At 41.0% G+C, this 26,863-nt stretch overlaps 1 protein-coding gene across 1 annotated transcript in view; it reads left to right on the top strand.

Annotated features, from left to right (window-relative positions):
* syne1a (spectrin repeat containing, nuclear envelope 1a) overlaps nucleotides 1-26,863 on the top strand; it is a 124,217-nt gene that overhangs the window by 3,800 nt on the left and 93,554 nt on the right. The window contains exons 3-31 of the mRNA XM_085383127.1: nucleotides 4,323-4,418; nucleotides 5,008-5,091; nucleotides 7,543-7,563; nucleotides 8,874-8,966; nucleotides 9,921-10,102; nucleotides 10,200-10,396; nucleotides 12,562-12,674; nucleotides 14,261-14,368; nucleotides 14,749-14,886; nucleotides 15,294-15,458; nucleotides 15,585-15,697; nucleotides 15,913-16,081; nucleotides 16,316-16,412; nucleotides 17,616-17,821; nucleotides 18,237-18,401; nucleotides 18,529-18,681; nucleotides 22,075-22,218; nucleotides 22,304-22,480; nucleotides 23,384-23,542; nucleotides 23,753-23,917; nucleotides 24,093-24,227; nucleotides 24,502-24,663; nucleotides 24,800-25,008; nucleotides 25,085-25,193; nucleotides 25,285-25,449; nucleotides 25,532-25,699; nucleotides 25,872-26,036; nucleotides 26,424-26,564; nucleotides 26,657-26,817. Coding sequence (XP_085239253.1) covers nucleotides 4,323-4,418; nucleotides 5,008-5,091; nucleotides 7,543-7,563; nucleotides 8,874-8,966; nucleotides 9,921-10,102; nucleotides 10,200-10,396; nucleotides 12,562-12,674; nucleotides 14,261-14,368; nucleotides 14,749-14,886; nucleotides 15,294-15,458; nucleotides 15,585-15,697; nucleotides 15,913-16,081; nucleotides 16,316-16,412; nucleotides 17,616-17,821; nucleotides 18,237-18,401; nucleotides 18,529-18,681; nucleotides 22,075-22,218; nucleotides 22,304-22,480; nucleotides 23,384-23,542; nucleotides 23,753-23,917; nucleotides 24,093-24,227; nucleotides 24,502-24,663; nucleotides 24,800-25,008; nucleotides 25,085-25,193; nucleotides 25,285-25,449; nucleotides 25,532-25,699; nucleotides 25,872-26,036; nucleotides 26,424-26,564; nucleotides 26,657-26,817 — 4,160 coding nt within the window. The remainder of the gene's footprint in view (nucleotides 1-4,322; nucleotides 4,419-5,007; nucleotides 5,092-7,542; nucleotides 7,564-8,873; nucleotides 8,967-9,920; nucleotides 10,103-10,199; nucleotides 10,397-12,561; nucleotides 12,675-14,260; nucleotides 14,369-14,748; nucleotides 14,887-15,293; nucleotides 15,459-15,584; nucleotides 15,698-15,912; nucleotides 16,082-16,315; nucleotides 16,413-17,615; nucleotides 17,822-18,236; nucleotides 18,402-18,528; nucleotides 18,682-22,074; nucleotides 22,219-22,303; nucleotides 22,481-23,383; nucleotides 23,543-23,752; nucleotides 23,918-24,092; nucleotides 24,228-24,501; nucleotides 24,664-24,799; nucleotides 25,009-25,084; nucleotides 25,194-25,284; nucleotides 25,450-25,531; nucleotides 25,700-25,871; nucleotides 26,037-26,423; nucleotides 26,565-26,656; nucleotides 26,818-26,863) is intronic.

Genomic DNA, 26,863 nt, shown 5'->3' with positions numbered 1-26,863 from the left:
AGCTGTCTAAAGCTGACCATTTTTAACACAGGAGTCCAGGGAGACTGACCTCTTTTTGCAGTTTCAAGTGGCCATTCACAGGGCTGTAATTTTTGACACTTCAGCAATGGGCTCATTTTTCATCCCCGAGGTTGTTGCTTTGTCCTACTTCTATATTTACTCTAAGAGCCAAAGATTGGCATTTATTTCCTCACATAGCTTTCAGCAAGAAGGCCGGATGTCTAACTAATCTTTTAACCTAAAGTGGAAAAAGATCATTTTTGCTATATCAACACTCATGCACTAAAAACTCAATGAACTGATCCAACAAAGATCCCGGAGACTTCATTAAAATTCCATTTAAATTTGCCTTAATTAATGGATTCGGGTAATTAATAGATTAGTCATACCATCACACTTCCACTGGAAGAGAAAACCATATTTGTTCCTCATGCTTTTCCCTCTGCCGACTTGATCAAATTACGTATGTGATGTTCTCCTCGCTCATCACGAAGCTGCTTACACTTCCACCTGATGCCTGACGTTACCATAGTGATACTGATTGGCCTATATTTGTCTTAAAAATGTCTTGGCTGTCATAGCGGCTTGGTGAATTTTCAAAGAGCGTTGTGATGAGCAGGGGGTAAAGGTTCACCAACTTAAAGGTGGTGCAAAAAATAAAGAGAGCCATTTCTGGAAGTCATCATTCTGCAGACTAGTAGAGATTATGTGGTATCTTATGGACTCACTATCACAAGAATAGCTAATCATACGCAAAAAGTAGTGTGAAAGTGAGACAGGAGGATAGAAGACAGAGAAGCTTTAACAGTTGGTTTAGCTTTACTCTCACAGGGATAAATCCTGCCCTTGGCTATGCAGATGATTAGGCCACTCCAGTTATCACAGGTCTTTAATTCACCGCCTAAAGGTATGTGATTAATCGTTAGGTGAGTTGAGCCATAGCATGAGGGCTTCCTTTTGCTATCACCGCCCTCCCCCTCACTTTACTACTCCACAGGTATAACAAAAGAAGTCTTACGGGCTCCGACAAAGACTTTCTATGAGAGGGGATGTATTGGAGCTGGTAATTTATACAGAAGATGAATGACTCTCATTAGTTCACCAGATTAACTCGCCAAAGATATGAACTATAAGAGAGCTGCAAGGTAGTATTTTTCCAGGGGGTGCATTTCATTTAGATAAAGGTTGATGTCGTTTAGACCCACACAGCAGTCACACTCAACTTGCAAAATTGCTCTCCTCACAGTGTATTTTATGTTGCACCCGGTCGTGGAGTGACACATGTGGAGGGGTTTCAGTCAGCGGACCCCAAATTTCCACTCTGACAAATCCTTTCTGAGAAGGTTAAAGCTTAATTACAGAGTGGCCAGTGTGAACTGCGGAGGTCTCGCCGTCTTTCAGGCGTTTTCCCGGGAAAACAGCTTTAGTTCAGCCATCAGTGAAGCAAGTGTTCTTTGAGATTAAAGAAGGAAGAGAAATGAAGCTCCCAGCTCCTCTCTTGGTGTTTACTCTCGGGTTAGAGCGAGGGGAGAGGGTGATACATCCCGTGCACATGAAGTTCAGAGACAGCAAATCATGGCATGTGGCATGTGCTTCAGCTAACTAAGCTGCTGTTATGTTTTTCAAAGTATTAAAAATTTCAATCAGCTAACTCTGCTTGTGGTGTCCTCTTAAATTGTTAAGTTGTGTTTATTTTTATTTTTTTAACGGCAGTGTTGCTTTCTTTCATTTCATTTCATTTCATACTTGTGTTTAGGAGTCATACAAGCTTGTTTTACATTGTGGACCACATACAACCCATTTTGATTTTAAGTGGGTCAGACAGGTAAAAAACAACAACAATTTGTATCAGTGTAAAGATGTTTAACTACACATTTAATCCCTGAGATGTCTCAATATAAAAAAGTGTTATTTCAACAGTATCTCTGTTTTTCTTCATGATAAAGAAAACTGTTGTATTAAATGCAGGAAATGTGCCAGCATGACTCTTTGGGCTTAAACTCTAAGAAGTAAATATGTAAAATTACAGAAAAATTCTGGTAACTTATTGCCTAAATTGCCCTGTAATTATAAAGTGAATCGTTTTTATTATTTATTTTTCTGTTAACACATTAAAAAAACTCCAGGCATTTAAATTAAAAAGAGACATTAATTGTTTGTCTATTACATATTAGTATGAATGGTGAAGGATGAGGTCTTTATCTGCTCGACAAGTTGTAAATTCATGAAAATATATTTAAAAGTCCAAAATGTATGTTAGTCCTTCTTTTTAGTTGTCCCACTTCCTGTTTTATTTTTAGAGCTGTCCTTTGCTTAGTTTGTTTCCATCGTCTCGTCTACTGCGATTTAGTACAGCTGTGTCCCCAGCTGTTTCCACTTCCCCGATTGCTCTTCTGTGTGTATATAGACGCTCTCTCTCCTTGTCTTTGATCAGTGTCTGTTCTCCTTGCCCCAGTGTTGGTTCAACCTTTTGTTTCTGTAGTTTATTTTTTTGATGTTCCCCTTTTTGGATTATTGCAACCAGCCAATAAACAGTTCATTTAAGATTGCTCGGTTTGCCTCCACATTTCTGCATCCTGTAAGACTCCACATGGTCAGCAGCACAGTTGATAATGACAACAAGAAAGGCCCCAGCCAATGTATTTAGACCCACAACCCCGTCGCTGTGAGATGACAGTGCTGACTTTGCACAAGTCCTGCATGATTTTAATTGAAATGTTTCTACATGAGTGATTTTATGTGCCAATAATTCCCTGTCAGAATACCATCATCCTAAAAAGACTTTGCCAATAGGCTTCAAGTTTTTATTGTCCCTTCAAATTGGATGTATTGCAGCTCAAACTGAAACCTCTAAGTGTTCTCTTTGTTTCTGCCCCCTTCTGTGTCTTTCATGCTGTTGATCTTTTGGGATCCAGTCAAATGTACCAGGGGAATAACAAGAGAGCACAGACAGACGCACATCCTCAAACTCCTCTGCTCACAATCAATTACGACCCAGACGCTCATGTGTAATTAGCTCATTAAGTTCGTGATTTATTTTTTTTACCGCATGTTGCCGAGCAAAGGGAATGAATATTACTTTCTTTTTTTGTAATTAGTCTGAAATTTCCTCATTAGCTTTGGGATTATAATGAACAAATAGGTAAATTTGGCTTCAATTAGCTCATGGTATAATTTATCCCTCTGAATGGGATCTTTTTTAAGTGCTTCTTCTGTCAGGCTATGATACGGGCACAAGTGCTGTCTGAAAACCCTAATATCCAAAGCCATGAAACGACGTTAGAAGAGGAATTAGTGAGAAGCGCTGCTGCGTTTGCTAATTAAATTTGAAAGACGTGAGGTTAGTGTCCTGTCTCTCTCTGCCTCTGTCATGTTTTTCACTGCCACTCCTTCTACTCAATTAAACCCCTCTCTCATTTTCACTTTGTTGGGGTTGTACATATATTTTCACTCTGGCTGCACACACACTCTTGCGCACATCTCTACTTTTTGCCTTCCCTCTCTTCACTCACTCCCTTTGCTGCTAATCTCCCTGTGAATGGTTCGCTCGTCTGAAAGCTCCCCCTCCCCTCTAAAGCTCTCCTCAGCCCCAGCATGTGACTGTGCTTTAAGAGAAATCCTTGATGTGGCGGCGGCGAAAAACTGAGATATGTGGATTTCCTCAAGTCTGGAAGTCTGTGTCAGGTCAGGGAGGAAGTCAATGGGAAGGATACAGTTTGAAATCATCAGCATATTTTAGGATTTGAAGAAGCCGTTCAGAGTCCTCTGAGCCGGCGCTTATGGATGAATCCAGCTGTCAGTAATACACGGCACCACCAGACTCTGTTTGGGCTCCTAGCACAGTTTTTTTATGAAGATTTCCTTTATCCATGTCCCACAAGTTTAAATGAATGTCTTACAGTTTAACATATGTATTATGTTAGGGTTATGTATGCACTATGCAGCTTTGTGGGGGATAATGTGCAGAAAAATACTTCTTACCTCAAAGTTTTCTGTACATTGCTAGACCTATTAGCTCTGTAATCCTGACTCTTTGCATTCCAAGAAAACTGGGAAAGCTTTGTGTGACATGAAACACTTATGTAAACAGTGATCCCCCCCCCCTCTTTTTTTTTTTTTTTTTTTTGCACAAACGGTTACATAAATTCAGTCGCTTGTTTAGAAATATCTTGCCTGGAAAAATTGTGTTATTATAAAGTATGCACCTGCCTTCAGACGAGTGTTTTCAAGTCTTTCTCAATGTTAAAAACCACAATGTTTCTAGTTTAAGCATTGCACTTAAGTTTACTTATTTCATATGATGTGTGTGTTTTCTTCTGTAGCATGTCCCTCCCCTGGTGATGACCGATCTCTTTGAGGACATAAAAGATGGTGTGATGCTGCTGGCCTTGCTGGAAGTCCTTTCAGGACAAAAGCTGGTGAGCCTGTGGGTCATTTCTACATCATGGGATTTGGCTACAAGCTTCAAACACGTCCTCTCCTCTGATCTCTCTGGATTATATTTTCTACTTTCTCACACTGAACCGGCTCAGGCTGATGCAATAAAAGAGAAATACAATAATTTTTGAATGTTTGTTTGTCCAGTGGGCTGCAGACTTAATGCAGTGAATGTGAAATGAGCCAGAATTATATGGAAATGCCTATTGACTGACTTTTATTAGGATGTTTGAATTGAGTGGGAAAGCCCAGATTAACAAGGACAGATCAGAGTTCACAAACACAGACAAAGACACACACGGCTTGAGGATTACATTTGACCAATACTGCCTAAGGTCTAATCTGCCTCTGTCCTATTGATCCGTTTGTTTATAGTCTTTGATTGGAATTCTGAGTCTCATTATTTCAAAAACGTTTATGCTATATTTTTTTCATCTATGCTTTATTGTCTGTTTAAACTGTGCTAATTTCTTATACATGTACTGATACATTTTACCCTCCCGTTTTCTTTCCCTCTCAATATCTCTCTTGCTTCCTTTCCATATCCATTGTTCTCCCTTCTCCTTCCAGCCATGTGAACAGGGCAAGAAGCTAAAAAGGATCCACTGGGTCGCCAACATTGGTACAGCTCTTAAATTCCTTGAGGGTAGAAAGGTAAGAGTTCGCCGCCTTCTTTCTATGTGTTTTTTTCTCTCTTTTTTTCTTAACCTTCCTGCTCCTCTCCCTGCTCATCTGGAGCCTTGTGGGCGCAAATATTGAATCTTGACCTCGTGTGACCGGCTTCTCTTTCCTTCTCGCCTCTCATTGTCTTCACATTCCCACATCCTTTGGGTATTCTGAAATTAGTAGATTCTCTCGATTTATATTTCCACAAAGACTTTGTTTGTTAAATGTAATTCTGTCTTAACTACTTCATTACATTTAATTGTTTGGCTCCCTCTAAGAGATGGAGAAGAATGTCTCTCTCTCTTCAGCTGATTACCACTACACCTACTGCACTCCATGTTATTAGCACTTAGCAAATTCCTTTTCTCTGCTTCATTGGCAGAATTGCATCAGAAAAAACGCTCAATATGGTTTTGAATGTAATCATCTAAATGCATCAACTGCCCCTCCATGAGATTAGTAAAACGTTCTCAAAGTGTCGCCTGGCTCGTCCTTGGATATACATAAATAAAGCCATGAGTATGAGCTGACGTCTGCGGGGACACTGACTTGTCTTCCTCGAGTGTGACAGGGTTAAAACTGTAAATCCTAAACCAGTAATCTGCTGTCTGGAGATGAGACATCAGTGGGCACTCTGCTGCGTAAATCGGAGAGATGAAAATTAAACGTAAATATGCTCTCTGTGTGTGAAGCTGATGTACACACAGAGCATATTTACATTTTGCTTTAGATTGCCCATGTCTGCTCCGCGATTGTGTCTCGTGTCTGTGTCATAGAAAGTAAGTGTTTGCTGGTGTAATGATGTTTACTGATGTTTGGAAACTGTTGAAACCCTGTGATGTAAAGCCTCCCTTCTGGGAAAGTAGAGAAGCTGTCTAAAATGTAAATGAAAACTGGATGCAAAATCAGACCCCAATCATCGGTGATGACCCTGAACCTATGACGATATTCCCTTCACTTCTTTTAAAACATTGTTCTTGACAGTCAGGGATAAAAAAACATATTTCTAACTGACACAGATTAGGCATTCAGATCATGTGATTAGGGTTAGTTAATAAAGTCTCTGGTTAGGGTTTAGTCATTGAAAGCTGTGGTTATGGTTAGGGAAAACGACTGGGTTGGGTTGCCAGATCCTGAAATTGTTATGTCGGCTGTAACTGTACATAGTACATACCACAGCCTGTAAGAAACTCTGAGATAGTTGCACAAGTCAGTGCATGACTCCCTTAAATTGAATTGTTAGAATGAAGAGTTAGGGTTTGGGGTCATCACTGATGGTGTAGTAAACACCACCATGGTCATTTTCTCATTTTGATTTCGATCCCAGCAACAAGTTTCACAAAACCTTGGACTGTGGCAACAAAATGCACATAGAAATAAGATTCTTAAAAAAATGTAGTAATAAATTATTATTTTAATGAGTAATAATTGGATGTAAACGAGTGCCACGGAGAGATTGAGACTTTCTAAAGTACAGACGGCGAGGAGTAAAAAAACTGAGTGTCAAATATTTAAACAATAAAAGAAGAACTCATAGTCAAATTATTAAAAAAATGGTTGAATTTGGTTTTCATGATTTAACATGTTGCCTTTGACGTGTTATTAATATAATAAATTTAGATGATTGGTTACCTGTGATGGACAGGTCACCGCTCCAGTGTTTACCCCACCTTGAATGCAAACATCTGGGGTAGGTTCCAGTTTACCTGACCCTGAACTGGATAAGCAACTTAGAAAATGGATGGATAGTTTGTTAGCGTTTTACGCAGCTTCACAACTTTTTAGTTTTGCTATTTAGAGTTTAGTACAATTTATCCAAAGAAACACAACTACTGCTACTGTATATGCTTACTGCTGTCATTTTATACTGGTGTGTTTTCAGTGTGGTCACGCTATACCTCTGTTAACCACTCCAGCCTTGCATTACTGTTTTGATTTGCCAGGATAACCTGCTGTGTTTTTTAATATAACACCATGTATTGCATATGTTCTTATCAGTCACTATCCCACGGTTCCCCACGTTGCCCTCGTCTGCCCCCAATCTCGTTTTTTATGCTTGTTCACATGTGTGGAGTGGCAGGTATTACCATTAGATGACCTGTTGTGCTGCGGCGCCTCAGTAATACAACCCTCTATGTGATAATATACAATACTTCATCATATCACAAGATACAGCCTCCTCTCTCTCTCGTTTCTTGCTCCACTCGGCCCCTTTCTCCCTTTCTCTGTGTCCATCTCTGCTGGATATAATCCCTGTTGCCTGTGTAGTAGTGATAGATCTCTCCTCTCAGCCAACCACTCAAGTTATCTCACCTCAGAGATGCTACAGTATCTGCCTTTTCACAGTCAATCAGGCGTTTGCTTTCAATCATCTCCAGTACTTATGAATTATCTTTCTCCCCCTCCTCCTCTTCCTGTTCCACCTCCATCTGCCTCCAGTCTGCGTACAGAGGATCTCCGGTCAGTATTCATAACATTGCTCTACTTTTTTCTTTGTGATGTTGATAAATTGTGTCAGAAACATCTGCATGCAGGAGTTCTGATGATTACATGTGATTTCTCTTAAAGATGCACTGAAATTAGCTTGAACCTGTGGCTGTTTTGTTCTCAATCTGGATGTTAAGTTCACCTGCTTTAATGTGTGTAACGTTAGTATTCGTGCAGCTTTTTATCTTTTACATCACTCTATTGAAAAAGAGATTCTCAATCGCAGTAGGACTTGAACATACTGCCTGGCCAAAAAGTCACGTGCTCTTTTATTTCATTTGACTTAATTGCTGTGGTATGGTTTAGATAATCTTATGAATGTCCTAATATTTATTTTTGTCCATAAATGCATTATGTTTGTGCCACGATCTTGTATTGATGTTAGAAGAGTCTGATCAGTTCTCCAGCACATCCCAAAGATTCTCAATGGGGTTAAGGTTTAAAGTCTGTGGTGATCAACCCATGTGTGAAAATGATGCTCCCTGGACAACTCTTTCACACTGGTGCCCTCTTTGAATCCTGCCATTTTGATCTTTAAAAACATTTATCTGGTCATTAAGTAGATTCTGCTGACCCCATGTATTTTTTGGCCACATAACATTCCTGAACCAGACCAACTAAAGCAACCCCAAATCATAATACTTTTTCCATTGTTCCAGAGTTCAACCCGTTTGCTCCCAACTAAACTAAAGCTACTGATAAGTGGTTTTCTTTACCCTGCACAATTGTTTAGTCCTAATCCCATCAGTTTCCTTCACATTGTGTATAAGGAAAATCTTCTACTTTCACTAGTAGACTTATTTATTCATTATATTTGATTTCACCAAATATTTAAGTGATCTCTGACCACAAACAAGATTTTTTCCAGCTACATAATTTCTTTCTTGAGGATGAATGTTTAAGTCATGAGATAGGATATCGTTGTTTATGAAACAAGAAGCTAGTCGTAGCATCAGTTACACCCGAGCAATTGGACAGCAGAGAAAGAATGTAATTGTACAGAGAAATGCTTTTTCTTGGTACACATGACAATAAACGCTTTGAATCTTCTTAAATCCTATGGATGGCGCTTACTTTTTCGGTTGGTTAAATCCAGATGTTGAGCTTTTTTTTTTTGCTTTTTTTTTGGCTGGGCAGTGTTTGTACATTACACTCTTTATTGTTAACTTTCTGAATAAAATTAGCTTATTGGGGTAATAGTAAAAAATGATAGATTAGTCTGCGATCTGGAAATATCTAGACCTTCTAATAGTGTAGTTTAATGCTGCTGCGTTTGGACACAGATCAAGTTGGTGAACATCAACTCAACAGACATCGTGGATGGACGGCCATCTATTGTCCTGGGGTTGGTGTGGACCATCATTCTCTATTTCCAGGTAACTTTTTGCAGCATTAGTGCGATTAGATCATCAGATTCAATGCACATAATTCAGCATTATTTTTTGAAAAACAGTGAGAAGAAAAACATGATGTGAATATTACTACTTGCTCACCACAAGAACCTTAACCTGACAGCTAACATGGCTGAGAATATCCAGTTTGCAGAGAGAGCAGATGTGTATTTTTCTAGTTATATATATATAAAAAATGAGCAATTTAAGTTTAAGGGACATAAAAAATAAGTTGATCTTTAAAAGTACTTACACTCAAAATAAACAGCATCTGCCTCAGGTAATTCAGACATGCAGAGAATAAATCAGAACTTAATACTCCACTCTGGTAGCAGCATCAGTACACATAAATGCCTGCTACTCCATCAGACATAAGGATATTCAATAAAGGAAATGTAGTGCACTAGTAAATGTACACTTTCACTTACTGACATATTGATTTGTTTTATTTATGGATTTTCTGAGTCTGCTGACTTTAGGGAACAGAAACTGTGGCTCATCCGCAGGCCTGATAGGATATTATCAGACTGAGCTCCCAATATAATAATTTACATGCTTGCTTAAATATGTCCGTTGACTCTATTCGTACAGATTCACAATTTTTGCTTTGTTCAATAAATAAAGTATGATATAATGATACCACAGATAAAAAATAATATTTAAGTAAAATGCGGCTGATGTATACAAGGATTAAAGCCACAGCTAATTTGCAGACACGATTCCTTATAAGGTTGTTAGGAAAAGATTCTCACTCACAAGATCTAATAATTAAGCAAACAACTTGGAGCACACCTAAACTGGGAAAAACTAAGAACCAAAGTAACAAACCTGAAGGAGCCGGAGAGCAGAGCAACACAGGGCATGATAAACAGGGAGAAACGCAGTTGAATCACTAACTGTGGCTAAGCCTGACTTTAGTTGGTATTCTGTTGCTTCCAGATTGAGGAGTTAACCAGTAGCCTACCAGCACTCCATACCGTGTCCAGCAGCACCTCCTCACTGGACAGCTCCACCAGCAGCACTGAGATCACCAGCCCACCCGTCAAAAAGAAGACTCTTCCTCCTCTGCAGGGTGGAGCCAGAAAGGCATTACTGAGATGGGTCCAGCAGACAGCCACCAAGTATGAAGTCTGATTTGATGGTCAAGTGTTGCTGCAGGTTGTAGGTTATGTTTTGTTTTTTCTCTGCTGTGACCTTGTAATTTTCTGTCCTTTCTAGAAGTCTGAGCCTTGAGGTGAGGGACTTTGGCCCCAGCTGGCGTACTGGTTTAGCATTCTTCGCGGTAATCAATGCTCTCCGGCCTAATCTTGTCGACATGGAGCGAGTATGGGGAAGGCCCAATCGGGAAAATCTTCATGAAGCCTTCTTGTTGGCCGAGACTGAGCTAGGGATTCCACAGCTTCTTGAGCCAGAGGGTAAATAACATTTCCAGTAGCATTTCAGAGTGACTCTGTCATTAAGTTTATCAAAAGCAAACTTGAGCCTGACCAGCAACAAACCTACAAGTAGGCATAAAATTACTATGTATTTTATTTCTTTTTATTGTCTTAACAGGGCTCTAGACTAACTTTTTGCCATGGTTGCACTGGTGCGCCTACATTTTTTTCTTAGGCGCACCAGTGCAAAAGTTAGGCACACCCAAATTTTTCAACCGCTTCACTTAACACCGCAGTTTCACATGTGCACTTTTTTTGGGGGGGGCGGGATTGCTGTCCATACAGACAATATTGATTTGTAAATGATTAACTAATAATCTTGTGCTTGTGCTTAAAGTGCTTTGGCACTCTTTGGCAATATTGTAGACAATGTTAAACTTAATCATCACATCGGCCTCCTCTGACGACCAGCACCTGTTTGCTGCTGCCTGCCGCTGAAAGGCAATGGGGAGAGGGGACACTTGGGCAGTGCATTTATCACGATTTGAGATGGAAAACTGTTCTTGAAGTACATAGAGAGAGAGAGAGAGAGAGCTGTGCATGAAGTGTGATTTTTTTTTATCGTGGTAAGGCAAAAAATAGCAAAAGTAAGAGAGAATTCATGACGATGTTTATCAAATGTGAAGCGTAGTTTGTTGATTCTTTTGCTGCTGGTTCAGTGAATTTTGGTTGGAGAGAGGCCGCTCAGAATCTAGTGCAGAAAAGACATAAACACAGCGCAGACCTGACACATCAGAATCAGTGAGCTGTCGGCTTTCAGCCCCGATGCCGTGTGGAGTCCGTTAACCTGCTCTCATTTGCTGTTTGGTGGTTGTTGAAATAGTTTTGTGAGCTTTAACCTGAGAAAATTACCTGGAAAAAGACATTTATATTTAAAAGTCGATTCAGGATTTAATGAATCGATATCGCTTTATTCAAGCTACTCACCTCTCTCTATCCACCTGCCCTGCACTTTCAAACATACACACGGACTACATGAATATCTGGACCACGATCAATCAGAGAGGTCCCGCCCCTGACTATCTTTGATTGGTTTAGACCACGATAGGGGCATAATGTGTGTCTGCTGTTGACCACACGGAGACGTTCGGAGTTGCAGAGTATTTATTTATTTTTTTGTTACTCAAACAGTTGGTCGCACCGGTGCAACCTAATATGTTTTTTAGTCGCACCATTAAAAAATTTGGTCGCGACCTAAAATAATATTTTAGGTCGCTGACTGGATTCTCTCTGCTACAAAATACAGATTAATGCAGTAAAGAGGCAGATAGGCAGTCCACTGAAGCCATGGTGCATTATACACCTACATATACCAAACACATCCTAAGCTGAAAAATGTCTTGTTTCTTCCTCTAACATGCTTCTTCCTCTGCTGCGTGGTGTTTCAATGTCACCACCACCCTGGCTTTCACCAGTACAAGGGGATGTTTACTCATTAAACCCAAATTTCTGTTACGATTTGCAGGAGAAGGACCCAAAAGTAGTCCTCCCCAAATGTCTAAAATATAAAACATATTCCTAAAAAGCTTCTTGAAAACAGACAGGGGGAACAGAAGGACAGGTAAACAAATGTTATGACAAAGACTAAGAAACCATACAGGACTATTTATACGCATGAAGGTAATCAAGGAGAGTAGAAACAGAAGGATACCAAAATACAGCTCAGTTAAATCAAGATGACGAGATAACAAGGGGGAAGTTAAACTAGACACAAGACTGAGGAGACAGTTGCCTACCATGGGGCATGAATACTGTCGGAAATGTTTGCAAGGCAAGTTTTAGAGAATAGAAATACTGTACAATACTGGGTCAGTCCTTGCATCAGATGTGCATCTCACTTTCACTGCCAGACACCATCTGCTCCCCTTCATGCCTGCCCTTCAAAATGTACTCCAGCAAATCAAGCTTGACATCAGCATAATTAAGGTGCATTAGGCCATGAGATCCAGCATGGCGGAACCCCCAAACAAAACTTGGACACTGATCTGAAATGGTGAAAATTGATTTTATTTGAGATGCCCGCTTGTCTCCTTCAGTCAAGCTGATTCTTATCAGCGGCTGATATTTTTCTCTATGAGAAAACTTGAAGAATTTACAGCCAGCTTATTTGACTTCTGATTTTATTTATTTGGTTCCCGTCTCAGATGTCGACGTAGAAAAGCCAGATGAGAAATCTGTCATGACATATGTAGCCCAATTCCTGAAGCATCTTCCAGAACGAAAGCAGAGCGGCTCCGAGGGACAGCTACAAGTAGAGGTAACCGGCTGTCTCGGTCTCGATAGCCTGTCATTGTGATCATCTTCTCTCTTTCTGCATAGTGAATGTTTGTCTTTTGTATATGTATTTGTATGTTTGTATGTGTATTATTTATAATCATTTTGAGCTATCAAAGTGCAATGTTCAAGGTTCAGGGGGAAAAGAAAAATCTGCTTGTCTAATTTTATATTTAATTGATTCAGAATTTAGTTAAAATCTCTTATTTAATGACTTGAAGCTATCTAGTTTTTAAAGTAGGTTGAAACGAGCTGCTGCAGTGTCTTGTCTGTTCTGTGTTTCGTTTTTGTACATCTTTCTCTCTTTGTGTTGCTCTTTGTCTTCTTCTCTGGTGCGTTTGTATGGTGACTGCTTTCCTGTGGTTGTTGTGCTGGACTCTGTTCTGCAGTATGATCTTGCACCTCGGGATATAGAGGAAATGTTGGAGGTAGGTTATTTAGCCACTTCGGTTCCCAGGGGAGAGTTTTCAATAATTTCCTCCAACACAATGCAATTACCACCCATGATCATTCATGGTTTCCATATAAATTTGATTAAAGCACATTTTTCTGCCTCCTCTATTGGATTGCTGTATCAGTCCCTACTGTACTTTGTAAGAATGGGATTAAACACTGATTTTTCATGTCAAAATAAAGCCTGTATCCTAATATTGGCTCTTTATCTAACCTGATGTGATATTCGGGCCGCGGGGTTTCTAAGCCATGATAACGGAAGGAAGTCCAATATAATAAGATGTGATATTACCATTTATGAATGCTACCACTGAGCGCTTTGGCTCTCGGTCCCATTAGCATGACAATGAAGGCCTCTGGCATCGGCAGTGTGCACTGATACAGCATATTTGATGGAAAGCTTGTGAATAGAGGTTGGCCTTTTTTATTGTTTGCTGTGTCCAGATGTATGTCACACCGTGTTTTGCTGTTTTACAGCACCGATAGGGTTTTTTGTTCTTCCTTACTGCCTGGTGTTTGCACGGGAGATTAATTAGCTGTGACAAAGCGTGAATTTAAAAAATAAACAGAAGCATAAACACTTGGGTAGAAAATATTTAGAGAATGATGGTGAGTAAAATATGGCAGACTGTTTCCTTTTAGAATTAACTTGATCTACTTCCATGTTCTGAGCTGTCATAGAGAATAAAGTTGGGGCTTCCTTCAGGAGGGGTGGTACAAGTGAATAGATTCAGACTGAACAGCTCTCAAACGGAATGGTCTATCGCACAAGCTTTTTAGCAGCATCGCATTATCGTCATGCTTATTTAAAATCCAATGAAATGTTCGTAGGGGGTCTTAGACAAAGTACCCTGTCTAAGCTGAGTGTTGTTGGCAGCTGTGGGTTTTTGACGTTTTGTCCTGCAGGGAGACACAGAGGATTAGGGGAACACATGTTTAACCGTGCATGCTCTGCTTTCTTGTTCCCTTCTTTCCTCTTTTCATCCCGGTCAATCACTTTTTCCACTCTGTCTTCTTTTCTTTCCTCCTTTTTTTGGGTGCACTGTCCTCTTTTCTTTTATTTCCCAATCTCCTACTCGTTCACTCTGCCACTCCTGCATGATCCCGGCCACCTAGAGAGAGCAGCGAAAGAGCCTGAGGGAGCTCAGGATGTGGCTCGACCAGCTGGAGAGAGATGCAATACAGGCTCAGGAGACTGAGGGCAGTCTTGCTCAGCAGTACCAGGTTAGTGTGAGTGTGTGTGTGTCTGTGGCGGGGTGTGTTTAAACTGGGCACACTGGGCACAGACGCTCCTATTATTAGCTTAATCAGTGGTATTAGACTGTGGGGATCAGGCAGCAGCCGTCATATTTTCAGTCAATCTGGCTTATTCCACCAAGCCTCGGGATACATTCCATATTCAGCAGCATGTGGGATATCCTCATTGTCATTGCATAGCTCGGAAAGTCTAAAGCCAGATAGAGGGACAGTTTTTAAAGGTAGAACATATGAGGATCTGATAAGATGCAAATGGGAAAAGGGTATGACCTGTGAGGGAGAGAACACTCATTATCATCCTTTTATCGAGGATAAAGAGCTGTGAGTCAATGATTTTTGCTTTTCAGCTGTTCAAAAGTCTGCGTGTCCAGTTGGAGATGAGGAGGAAGCAGGTGGAGGGAGCTTTGCAGTCTACTCAGAGGGATGGGATGTTGACTGTGGATCAGGCTCTGGTCAAACAGGCCTGGGAAAGGATCTCCAAAAGGGTGAGAGCAGCGGGATTACCCACTCGCCTCCTGTTCAGAATTGTACACAGAGCATTTTTTTTCCATTCAGAAAAAGTGATATCTAAAGATATTTAAAGCTACTCCTGGAGGTCGATGGAGTGTTTACAATGTTCTAATTCATACATAAGGACTTCAGAAGGCATAATTTGAATTTATTTTGTGCTTTGCCAGCAACTCTGAGAATCAGCCATTTTTTAAGCTTGTATGATGATTTATCGTTTAAGGTTATTTCCTTTTACCTTATTTGGGCTAACACAAGTTGTGTTTTTTATAAAGAGCTGATGACTTAGTGTCTCCTTCTTTTTTTTTATAGAAATTAAAAATTAAATTATTTGTGTGATGAGGTCATTATTTCAGGAGACATCGTCTGTTTTTATCCATCTTAGTTACTGGACTGGCATCTTCAGCTGGATAGGTCTCTGCCAGCTCCTCTGGACACAGTGGGAGCATGGCTGCATGAGGCCGAGGAAGCTCTGCGGCAGGAGATAACCATCCAGCAGGCACATGATATCACAGCCAGCACTGTGCATAGAGCTCTGGAGCAGCACAAGGTTAGTGCAGAGCCATACATAGCACAATAGAGTGTGAGAATCAAACATACTATTAGAATGAACACAGAATGTATAAATACATTTTTATGTCTGTTTTCATATCTTTACTCGGTGTACTCTGCACAGGATGTGTTGAAGAGCCTGGAAAGTCACCAGCAGGTCTTTCAGAGAATCCATAAAGACAGAAGTGTTGATGGAGTGCCTGTTCCCCCAGACCAGCTCCAAGACATGGCTGAGAGGTAAACAAAACTCCTGCTAGTCTCTCTTGAAAGTGCAGAATACAAAATTAATGTTCTTCGTGGTAATGTTTTTCTGATAAGAACAGATTATTTGAAAGAAATTTGGCACCTCAGTCGGTGTGTTTTTTTTCACAACCTTGCTTTTTGGGAAAGCAGCAGTATGAGAAGGTCGAGGTATAGGTCTGATGTCCCTGTATGAACTGTGTCTTTTTTAGGATGAACTTTATCTCTACATCTTCTAGCATCCACTTAGCAAAAATGGAATTTCTGGAGAACAAACATCACATGCAGGCCTTCCTCAGTCTGGCTGAGTCCAAACTAAAGTCCTGGATCATCAAATATGGTCAACAGGAATCTGTGGAACTGATGCTTCACAGCTATATCGTAAGCTCAGTCTCTGATTTGTGTAGTTTGATCTTCAGGGTTCACCTGCATGCTTATGTGGAAAGGATTTTGAATTTTGAATTAATTTTTGTATATTGTATAATAATTATTGGTTGATGAAGGATAGTTACCATTACATAGCACATGTATAAGATATTTAGTTCTGTTTCTGTGTATCTGTTAAGATGCTTTTCACATCTAATAACATTTTCTTTTGGAATCTGTCTTCATCAGTCATTTGTGGAGAAGCAGCGTTTCTTTGAAAACTATGAGATGTTGTTCCAGTCTCTGAAACTGTCTGCAGAGGCCTATGTGAGTGCTGACAGCTCAGGTGAGTAGCTCAAGGTGTAATATTTACTATATGTATATATAAGCATTTATTATCCTATCACTTTCTTATAATAAAGTAATTCAGTAATTCTCCCGGGAAGTCTGGGAAATGTTTATCAATATCCTGCCAGACAGTAATCTGAAAGGCGCTTTATTGCGATGATGTCAGAATCACATAAAATGTCCAACAATGCATTAAAGCAGTCCTGCTCATTGATTGGGAACATCATTATTATGTCACATTTCCAATGCATTCTCATCCTTTTAATGGAACTTTAATCTGAAATTGATCTGATACTTCCAGTGTATCCTGGCTGAGATCAGTATCTCTCAATTGTTCACTATATTTCAACTTTATTTCCCTTTTCAACAACTCACTAACCAATGAGGCTTTCCCTGCCAGCAGCTCAGTTTGCCCCTGACTGGTTTCACAATTTGATAGAGGAGGAGAGTCTGCAGGCTACAGCTAAATGAGGTTCCTCCACTCTCTGCTCTCAGTGGGGAATACGACCCCATTTGCTAGTTGGGGGGCTGCTCCACTTCTGCAGGTCTCTGGGCGCAAACTGAGCTAGCTTGTTGGTTTCATTAGGTTTCAGGGTTGCATTGCTTTAGGGTATGCAGAGCAGAGAAGTGAGGTGTGGTGAGAAATCAGGACATCTGAGGTTTGATTGGTCGACCCCACAAATGAAATGCAGCAGGTCCTGCTGGTACTGTAATTAGCATCGTGGTTTCTGATTGGCTGCCTGAGAAAAATAAGGAAAAGGGTTAGGGTACTGATCTGTTTTTTGTCTCCCATTTTAGAAGCATTGCGTTTATCTGATGTGCGTCTTTATGCCATTGTTTTGCACATACTCTAACAACTAGAGAGTTTGCATCTAAGAATGTAGCACAAGCACAGATGATACATCTCCTTGTAGTGAGTTTTTGGGGTCAGGGAGTTTTCTGCAAAAGCGTGTGCCTCCTTTTGCTTTATCGAGTGTTCCCCTGCCTTTGCCAAAGTGTGGTGATGTGAAACAAAGCAGTGAAAGTCATCAGGCACACACAGACATAAAAGGTACAGCTGCAGCTTCAAAACAGCTGCTTCAGTGCTTCATTTTCCATTTGACTCTTGTGAATAAGTGACATTATTAGCGGCAGCAGAATCAGAGGTAATGGTGGTGTTATCGGTAGCTGTCATTCTTGTTAAACTTTACCTCTCTTCCAGTGGATGAAGGCGAGATGGGAGTGCGCAGGTTTATGCGGGAGGTGGTGACTCAGTGGAGGAGTCTGTCCATGGAAGTGCGCAGCGTGAGGAGCATGCTGGAGGAAGTGCTGTCCAACTGGGAGAGGTACACCTCCACTGTGGCCTCTTTGCAGGCCTGGCTGGAAGATGCAGAGGAAGCCCTGAGCCAGCCAGAAAACACAAAACGGGTATGAGATTAGATCTTAATACTGTCTGAGCCTTTGATTTTTTTACTTTATTTTTTCTGTGAACAGATTAGGAGCCTGTTCATACACCCATTTATTTGATGGACTCAGATTTAATTGTAGCAATCAAGCCATTTTGAAGAATTTAGTTTTTTTATGTGGAAGCTTATTAGGAGTCTCCACTCAAGTATCAAATGATCCTTCAACAAGCCGCTGAGGATATTCCTGTTGTTGCATTGCCATGGTTACACAGACTCACATCTCCGTCTAGGATTAGACATCTAATTACCCCACTTTTTTATTGTCCTTCCTTTGTTTCTTTCTTTGAATCACTTTCTTTGTTCCTTTTTTGATTAGCTTTCTTCATCTCTTTCTTTGACACTCGCTCTTTGTTTCTCTTGATTTCTTTGTCTTCCAGGAGTTTTTCAGGGATCTCAGCCACTGGATGGATCAGCATGCGGCCATGAACGATGCAGGGAATTTTCTTATTGAAACGTGTGACGAGACAGTGTCACTTGATCTCAAGCAGCAGCTACTCATTTTAAACGGGCGATGGAGAGACCTCTTCCTCAAAGTCAAACAAGTAATGAATGAAAACATCTAAAAATACTGCCTGTCAGACAAAGACAGAATTGGGTCAAAACATATGTGCTGGCTCTGTTTGATTCATTTCTCAGTGTAAAGTGTAATTAGCTTCTTTTTTGCTGCAGTATGCCCATTCAGATGAGTTGGAGAAGTGGAGAAAAGAACACTTGAAGGCTATTTGGGCCCTGAAAGAGCTGCTGGACACTGCCGAAGCCAAACTCAATGCTCCTGTTCAAGTCTCTTTCCTCAGTGTTAGGGCTTTTCTTCAGGATGTGGAGGTGAGGAAAGCAAACTGTCAGTTTAACTATCAAATGTAAAAGATAATATAGCCTGACAGTAAAAATACAACCTGTCAGTAATGTTTTTTTAAGCTGGTGGCATTGCAGCATCATGATACTTTAGATTTTCAATGGGCACCTACACTTACATACATACAGTGGGGCAAAAAAGTATTTAGTCAGCCACCGATTGTGCAAATTCCCCCACTTAAAATGATGACAGAGGTCAGTAATTTGCACCAGAGGTACACTTCAACTGTGAGAGACAGAATGTGAAAAAAAATCCATGAATTCACATGGTAGGATTTGTAAAGAATTTATTCGTAAATTAGGGTGGAAAATAAGTATTTGGTCACCTCAAACAAGGAAAATCTCTGGCTCTCACAGACCTGTAACGTCTTCTGTAAGAAGCTTTTCTGTCCCCCACTCGTTACCTGTATGAATGGCACCTGTTTGAACTCATCATCTGTATAAAAGACACCTGTCCACAGCCTCAAACAGTCAGACTCCAAACTCCGCCATGGCCAAGACCAAAGAGCTTTCGAAGGACACCAGGAAAAGTATTGTAGACCTGCACCAGACTGGGAAGAGTGAATCTACAATAGACAAGCAGCTTGGTGTGAAAAAATCAACTGTGGGAGTAATCATCAGAAAATGGAAGACATACAAGACCACTGATAATCTCCCTCGATCTGGGGCTCCACGCAAGATCTCATCCCGTGGGGTCAAAATGATCATGAAAACGGTGAGCAAAGATCCCAGAACCACACGGGGGGACCTGGTGAATGACCTGCAGAGAGCTGGGACCAAAGTAACAAAGGTCACCATCAGTAACACACTACAACAGCAGGGAATCAAATCCCGCAGTGTCAGACGTGTTCCGCTGCTGAAGCCAGTGCATGTCCAGGCCCGTCTGAAGTTTGCCAGAGAGCACATGGATGATACAGCAGAGGATTGGGAGAATGTCATGTGGTCAGATGAAACCAAAGTAGAACTTTTTGGTATAAACTCAACTCGTCGTGTTTGGAGGAAGAAGAATACTGAGTTGCATCCCAAGAACACCATACCTACTGTGAAGCATGGGGGTGGAAACATCATGCTATGGGGCTGTTTTTCTGCCAAGGGGACAGGACGACTGATCCGTGTTAAGGACAGAATGAATGGGGCCATGTATCGTGAGATTTTGAGCCAAAACCTCCTTCCATCAGTGAGAACTTTGAAGATGAAACGAGGCTGGGTCTTCCAACATGACAATGATCCAAAACACACCGCCCGGGCAACAAAGGAGTGGCTCCGTAAGAAGCATTTGAAAGTCCTGGAGTGGCCTAGCCAGTCTCCAGACCTCAACCCCATAGAAAATCTGTGGCGGGAGTTGAAAGTCCGTGTTGCTCGGCGACAGCCCCAAAACATCACTGCTCTCGAGAAGATCTGCATGGAGGAATGGGCCAAAATACCAGCTACTGTGTGTGCAAACCTGGTAAAGACCTATAGTAAACGTTTGACCTCTGTTATTGCCAACAAAGGTTATTTTACAAAGTATTGAGTTGTATTTTTGTTATTGACCAAATACTTATTTTCCACCCTGATTTACGAATAAATTCTTTACAAATCCTACCATGTGGATTCATGGATTTTTTTTTCACATTCTGTCTCTCACAGTTGAAGTGTACCTCTGGTGCAAATTACTGACCTCTGTCATCATTTTAAGTGGGGGAACTTGCACAATCGGTGGCTGACTAAATACTTTTTTGCCCCACTGTACTTTATATTAGACCATCCCTGATCACATCGCTTAGAGTTTGTTTCAAATCTGTTCTTTCTTAAGCTGGTCGAGAATGACAAGCCTGACTCTGAAGTGGACCTAATATGCGTTTTCTTTTCTTTCTTTCTTTTCCTGTTGTGTTTATTTGCTGTTACTCATGGTGGATACTCATGTTAAACATGGCCAAAGTTTCAAATATGGAACTAGATGGAGTTTTTTTTTTTTTACTCTTAGCTTTATGTGATTTCAAAGAGAATGGTCATCACAGCTCTTTTTAGGAACACAGCTGCCCCACACACCAACAGCAGGTGAAACGTAACTGTTTCAAGTCCTTCCAAGCCATTTTCAGACATGTAAACTCTCTTTTCCATGTTAAAGAGGGACTTTTAACAGGACTCTGTGTCATCCTGTTATAAGCTAACTTTAGCAGCAATAAATTGAAGTAATTGTTTGTGGTGTGTATTTGTCGGTACACCTTTTAAGGTCCCAACACGGCATTTCAGTGGGGTTGTGTTCTGTTCCTTGGGCCATTAGAACAGTTTCTTTTTCAGTCCTTTTATTTTAGATTTGTTGCTGTGCTTGGGGATCATTGTCCTGTTGCATGAGCCAAGAATGTGTTACTCAGAGGAATTCAGGGTTGACTTAATGGCTATAAGGTGCCCAGATCCTGTGGCTGTAAAATGCACGCCCAAATCATTCCTCTTCCACCACACTTAATAGCTGGTGTCAGGTGTTTTGCTTGCAAATAAGCTGTGTTTTATGACAAACTATCTCCACTCTGGTCTCATCTGTCCAAAGCACATTGTTCATATGTAACTTTGCAAGCCTAAGCGATCCCGCCATGTTCTTTTTTAAAAGAGAAAAAGCTTTCCCCTGGCAACCCATGCAAACTTGTTCATTCTCTTTCTAACTGTACTGTCATGAACTTTAACGTTTCACATGCTAACTGAAGCTTGTAGAGACTTAGAAGCTGCTCTTGAGTTTTTCCTGTTGATATTCTTCCTTTTTGACATGACTGTATTTCAGACTTTGTCTGAGAATTAGTTACATACAACAGACCATAGTCTATTTTAGATGCATTCCCACTATGCTGGCAATGCTGTCCTTGGTCTTGGCAATGGTACTATCTGGGTAGAGCAAACAGAAGTAAGCTTGTGTGACGCCCACTCACTGTGAAATTCGGATAATTTTCTTCTCTGTACTCTAATGCATGGCACCAGATATCTGTCAGACTTTGTGGTGGTTAAAGGCAGCTAAAGATCTGATCTGAGAGCGTCCAGAATTTATGTCCCATAAATGCAGTTTCATCAGTTAATGCTTAGAAATGTTCATGACTGCAGTAAATAATGTCACTGGCTCAGGTCAACATGAATTGAAGCTCGAGCTCTCTTCCTCGCCTGAGACAAATCAGATAAAGTCACGCTTGAATCACGATAAAGTGAGATTTCACATCTGCACTCAATGTGCGAAAACGGCTTTACTCTCATACGTTTTTGATAAGGTGTTACTAAAAGCTGCAAGTCACTGCTTTATTGATGTCAGCATTTTTATTACTAAAACAGCTTTGATGGCAGTGCATTCACTTTAAGAACGTATGAAATGACCCTTTACCCTTGCACGTCACATCGCAGAATACCAAGCAAAAGGTTGTCGCTATGGAGACACAATACAAGTTGGCTGCCCGCAGCGCTCAGCTCCTTGCCAAGGATGCTCCACAGGATGAGGCAACCAGGGTCATGGCAACTATGGCAACAGTCAAAGGTCAACTAAGCAAGGTGAGTCTCATTTGAGGGTAAACACAAAGCCTTTTAAGTTAATACATTTTTTCACTGTTAAGCGGTCCGTTTTGTATCTGTTCAGGTGAGAGAGCGGTGCCCATCTCTGATGCGGGAGTGTCATGCCTTTCTGCCGCTGTTGGAGGAGATGGAGAAACACATCAACACTTTTTACCAGGCCTTGGAGCGAGCGAGTCGCATCACTTCTGCTGCGAGAGACCCAGAGTCACAGGCACAAGCCCAGCAAAAATACAAGTGGCAGGTCAGACACGAACACGTTAAATTTACAATAAGTGCTTACTAGATATGTTTTTATTCTTTTTTTCAGTTTATTTTTATTTTTTCACAGTTATTATGGATATGAGCTGCCAGCTCCATAAGCAGTGATCTGCATTTATAACACTACAGTCCTGTTGCTGTATCTTTTATGTATTATTGTTCCCTTCTTTTATATTCAAATCTGATGCACGCTGACAGAAAATAATAACTCCCCTCAAACGTCTTCAAAGCAATGAGCCTCTTATGAAAATTCAAGGAGTAGAAAGAAGAGATATTTGTGTTGAAATGTTGCTTACTTAAAATATGTGCTTACTTTACTCTGAGGAGCATTATTGTGTCATTTCTAGATGCAGTTTTCTGCAGTGAACCACTTCCCATCTTTACTTCTGGGGAACTCTGCATCTCTAAGATGCTCTTTCTATACTCAGTAATGTTACTGACCTGTTTCCAGTTAACCTAATTATAGCAAAGTGTTTCTCCAGCTGTTTCTTTTTTAACACCACTTACTTTTGTCACCCCCTTTCCCAACTTTTTTGAGATGCGTTGCTGCCATCAAATTAAAATGAGCTCATATTTTTCATGGAATGATAACATTATCTCAGGTTAAACTAATATTTTCTGTGTCCCATTGTGAATAAAATATGAGTCTATGACATTTGCAAGTCATTGCATTTTGTTTTTATTTACAATTTACACTGTGTCCAAACTTGTAAAAGTCTATCCATCCGTTTTCTTCCACTCATCCAGTTCAGGGACTGTCGGCTTGTCCAGTGTGCACGCTGCCTCGCTAAATTGGATAGCTAGATAAGAAAATGGATGGACAGATGGATGGATATTGGAAACACAAGTAATTTTTTTAAACTTCTTGTCTCCCCTTTTGTGACAGGATTTGTTAAACCATCAGCAAAGCTGTAAACGATGTTTATCGGTGATTGAGAGGAACCACCACTCTCTGCAGAGGGCGCTCTCCACCAGTAAGGTGCTCAGGAACTTCGACATATCGTTGCTGCAAAAGAGAGTTGTTGAAATTCAGGGCTCGGCACAGGTTAGTATTACAGTTATGCATTACATGCATTTGCATACCAGAATGCCAGTCAGAAACTACAATACTGATTATACTATAGAGATTACACAGACATCAGAAAAACACAAGGGATTCGTGCAGATTAGATTTACCCACCATGTGTGTTACTGTTCATTTGTTTGTAGGACAAATAATGTAATTACACTGTATTACTACTATCTAACCTCTCAGGCTTTGCTAAAGGAGGTTGGAGAATGGAGAAGGCAGGAAGAGGCCAACAACTCCCTGAGGAGGAGATTTGAGGAATCACGACAAGAGCTGGAGAGAGTGCTGAAGAAAGCTCAGGGCTGCTTGAGAGAGACTGGAGATGCTGAGGAATTATTAAAGAAACACACTGTAAGATTAAATCTCTAACCTCTAAGCATGTCTGTGAAAGCTGCGGCTAATCTGCAGAGGCATTTCTATTTTCTAATTACATTTTTAAGTGGAAACGGGTAGAGTGTTAACATTCTTGACTTAACTTTTACTCTGTCTTGTGTCGTGTTTACTCTTATTTTATTTTACATTACAGGATTTCTTTGGACAACTGGACCAGCGGGTGCTGAGCGTGTTTTTGAAAGCGTGTGATGAGCTCACGGACATCCTGCCACAGGAGGAGCAACAGGGGCTGCAGGAAACTGTCCGCAGGCTGCACAAACTCTGGAAGGTCAGAGGTCACCATGGTTTACCACTCTCACTAATTACTGTACACCTCTTGAGGCGCATAAGCACTACTTCATTAACTTAACCAGGAAAACCTTTGGCTTCAATAGAGTCCCTCCAGTCTGGTTCCAATTAACCTGGTTAGATAAAAATGCAACCCTCTCTGTGTTTATTTGCAGCCACTCCAGGGAACTTTTGATCAGTGACAGATACAATGTGACACTTAAGGGTAGCTTTCAGGTCTGCTATGTTTTGTCTCATCTCCATCTTTTTTACAGGACATGCAGAGTGAGGTACCATCTCACCTACTCCGTCTCAAGGTGGATGTGGAGCGAAGCCGAGTTGCTGTGATCCTGCAAGACTGCAGAGCAGAGCTGCACAGAGAAATGCAAGCCCTGTCTGGCACCTGCACCAGCGAGCGAGTGATCAAAGAGCACAGAGTGAGTCTCGGATTTAGTGGAAAATTGAAACAGATAGAACTGAAAATCAGAGAAAGACAAAATCACTTAATGTTGTTATCACTGACATTCGGGAGCCTCTCATATCTTAATTTTCTTTTTTTTTCTTCTTCCTCAGACTTTCTTCAGGGAACGCAAACCTTTAATTCAGAGCGAGAGGAGGATTAGAAACATGGAGGATCTGTGTTACAAGTTGCCTGACAACGACCAAGCTTATCGAATGCTTGACTGCACTAGAAGGGCCGTAGAAGAGGTTACAGAGCAGATAAAGAGCACCCACCTCAAGCTGGAGCAGCACCCTGATAAATGGAAAGAGTGGAATGAGAGGTAAAGATGGGCAAAAAGCACAGATTTAAAGTGATTTAAAGCAAATGCAGAACTCAGTGGTCCATTTTTATTTTAGGTTCTGCGAGCTTTCTGATTGGCTCTCATCTCAAAAAAGGCAAATGAGGCTCTTAAGAGGAACAGCAATAACTTCCCGTCATCAGGAGCAACTTGATGCTGCTGTTCAGGTGAGCTAGTGGGCTACATTTGCTGCTTTAGGCACTGAGATTAGGCTATACTTCAACTTCAGTTAACATCTAGTGCTTCCATCAATTCCAGGCACTACAGGAAGCAGTGGATACTCGAGAGGAGAGTCTGCTGTGGCTCAAGAGCCGCCTTGCTGTGCTGTCTGAAGTTAGCTCTGAAGTGGAAGTCCAAAGGCAAAGAGCAGCCTTGGCTAAACTCTCAACTGACCTGCGGGCAGTTTACTCTTCACTCTGTCAGGTATTCCAGGATAAGTGCTGAATATTCTCTTCCGTACTGAAAATTTTCATCAAAAAATAATCCAATGACCTTTTTGCCACAGCTGGGTGATGAGGGCTCTGCCATGTTCCAGTATGAGGAGCTGAGGGACGAGATTCATGGTGCTCTGGAGGAGGTTCTGAGGGCCCGAAAAGAGGCTGAGGAGCAGATAGGCAGAATCCTGGATGCTGAGGGTTTGGAGGAAGCCAAACAACTTTACCTTATTCACCAGGTATTTGTTTAGTACAAATGCACTTGTAACAACTTGGTTTCCATGTTTGAAAGTCTCTTTTGTATTTAATTTAACTGTTTAACAGTTTACATTATGAATGGTTTGAGCAAGGCAAAGCAAAATCAAGGTTGCTCACAAAATAGCATGTTGTTTTTGTGTCTGTGTGTTATAGCAACACCTAAAGCACCTGCATGCTAACAGGAGAGAGGCAGAGCTTCTGGTGTCCCACTGCCGCCAGCTGCAGAAAGGGGAGGGGCTCAGTCAATCTCTACGGGAGCTGGAAGGAGCTTTCAGTGAGGCTGACCACAAATCAGGGGCAAAGGAGCAAAGTCTGCAGGTAGGCAGAGCCAAGATATTTCTCATGTCGGCGCCCTGGTGTTTGCACGTGTGAGTGTCATTGATCATCCACACACATTCCCGCTGTGATAATTGATTAGCCTATTGCTGACTGTTATCCTGCACGTTAATTTTGTTTGTTACTTTGTGATTTCTTTGTACACTTGTCGTTATCCGTGAATTGATCAGAAAATTAAAAGTAAATGTCGGTGTATTTTAAGACAGCAGATCATCTGCTGTCGTAAAATACCCTATGCTTACAGATGAAATCAGGAGAATGGCAGTAAATATTACAGTGCCCATCTCCTTTGTGTAAATAGTGCATGTTATCATCAGGTCTGAATTTGTACCTACTAACGTTACTCTTTCATTTCTTTGTCACTTCAAGGCAACGCTGAGCTCCTGGGAAAGTTTCGAAGCAGAAAGAGAAACAGTTTGGAGGTTCATCAGCAATACTGACAATGAATTGCACAAGGAACTCCTTTTCAACTGCTTGGACAGCCTGAAAATTGAACTGAAGCATAACAAGGTGTGTATGTGCAAAACGTGCATGCATTCATATTCTGATTTATTAGCCTGTATTTGGTCATGTTGTGTAACTGCTTGTTTTTCGGTCTATAGGAACTCTTCACGGAGGTCGAGGAGTACTCTATACGAGCAGATCTCCTCTCAGAGAAAGCAGAAGACATTCAGCTTGGTCCGAAGACTCAGACTCTTCTCCTGCAGCAGGCGCAGTCCACCAGAGAAGCAATCGCACAACTTCAAGACCACCTCAACAAGAAGTATGTCTGACTATTTTCTTCTATTACATGCAATAAAGGTCTGAAA

Source organism: Rhamphochromis longiceps, linkage group LG15 (assembly GCF_057381845.1).
Source record: "Rhamphochromis longiceps isolate RC_006_pf linkage group LG15, R_longiceps_female_GT1.1, whole genome shotgun sequence".
Lineage (NCBI taxonomy): Eukaryota > Metazoa > Chordata > Actinopteri > Cichliformes > Cichlidae > Rhamphochromis > Rhamphochromis longiceps.
The sequence above is the reverse complement of the archived record's forward strand: the minus strand, read 5'-3'. Positions and strand labels throughout refer to the sequence as shown.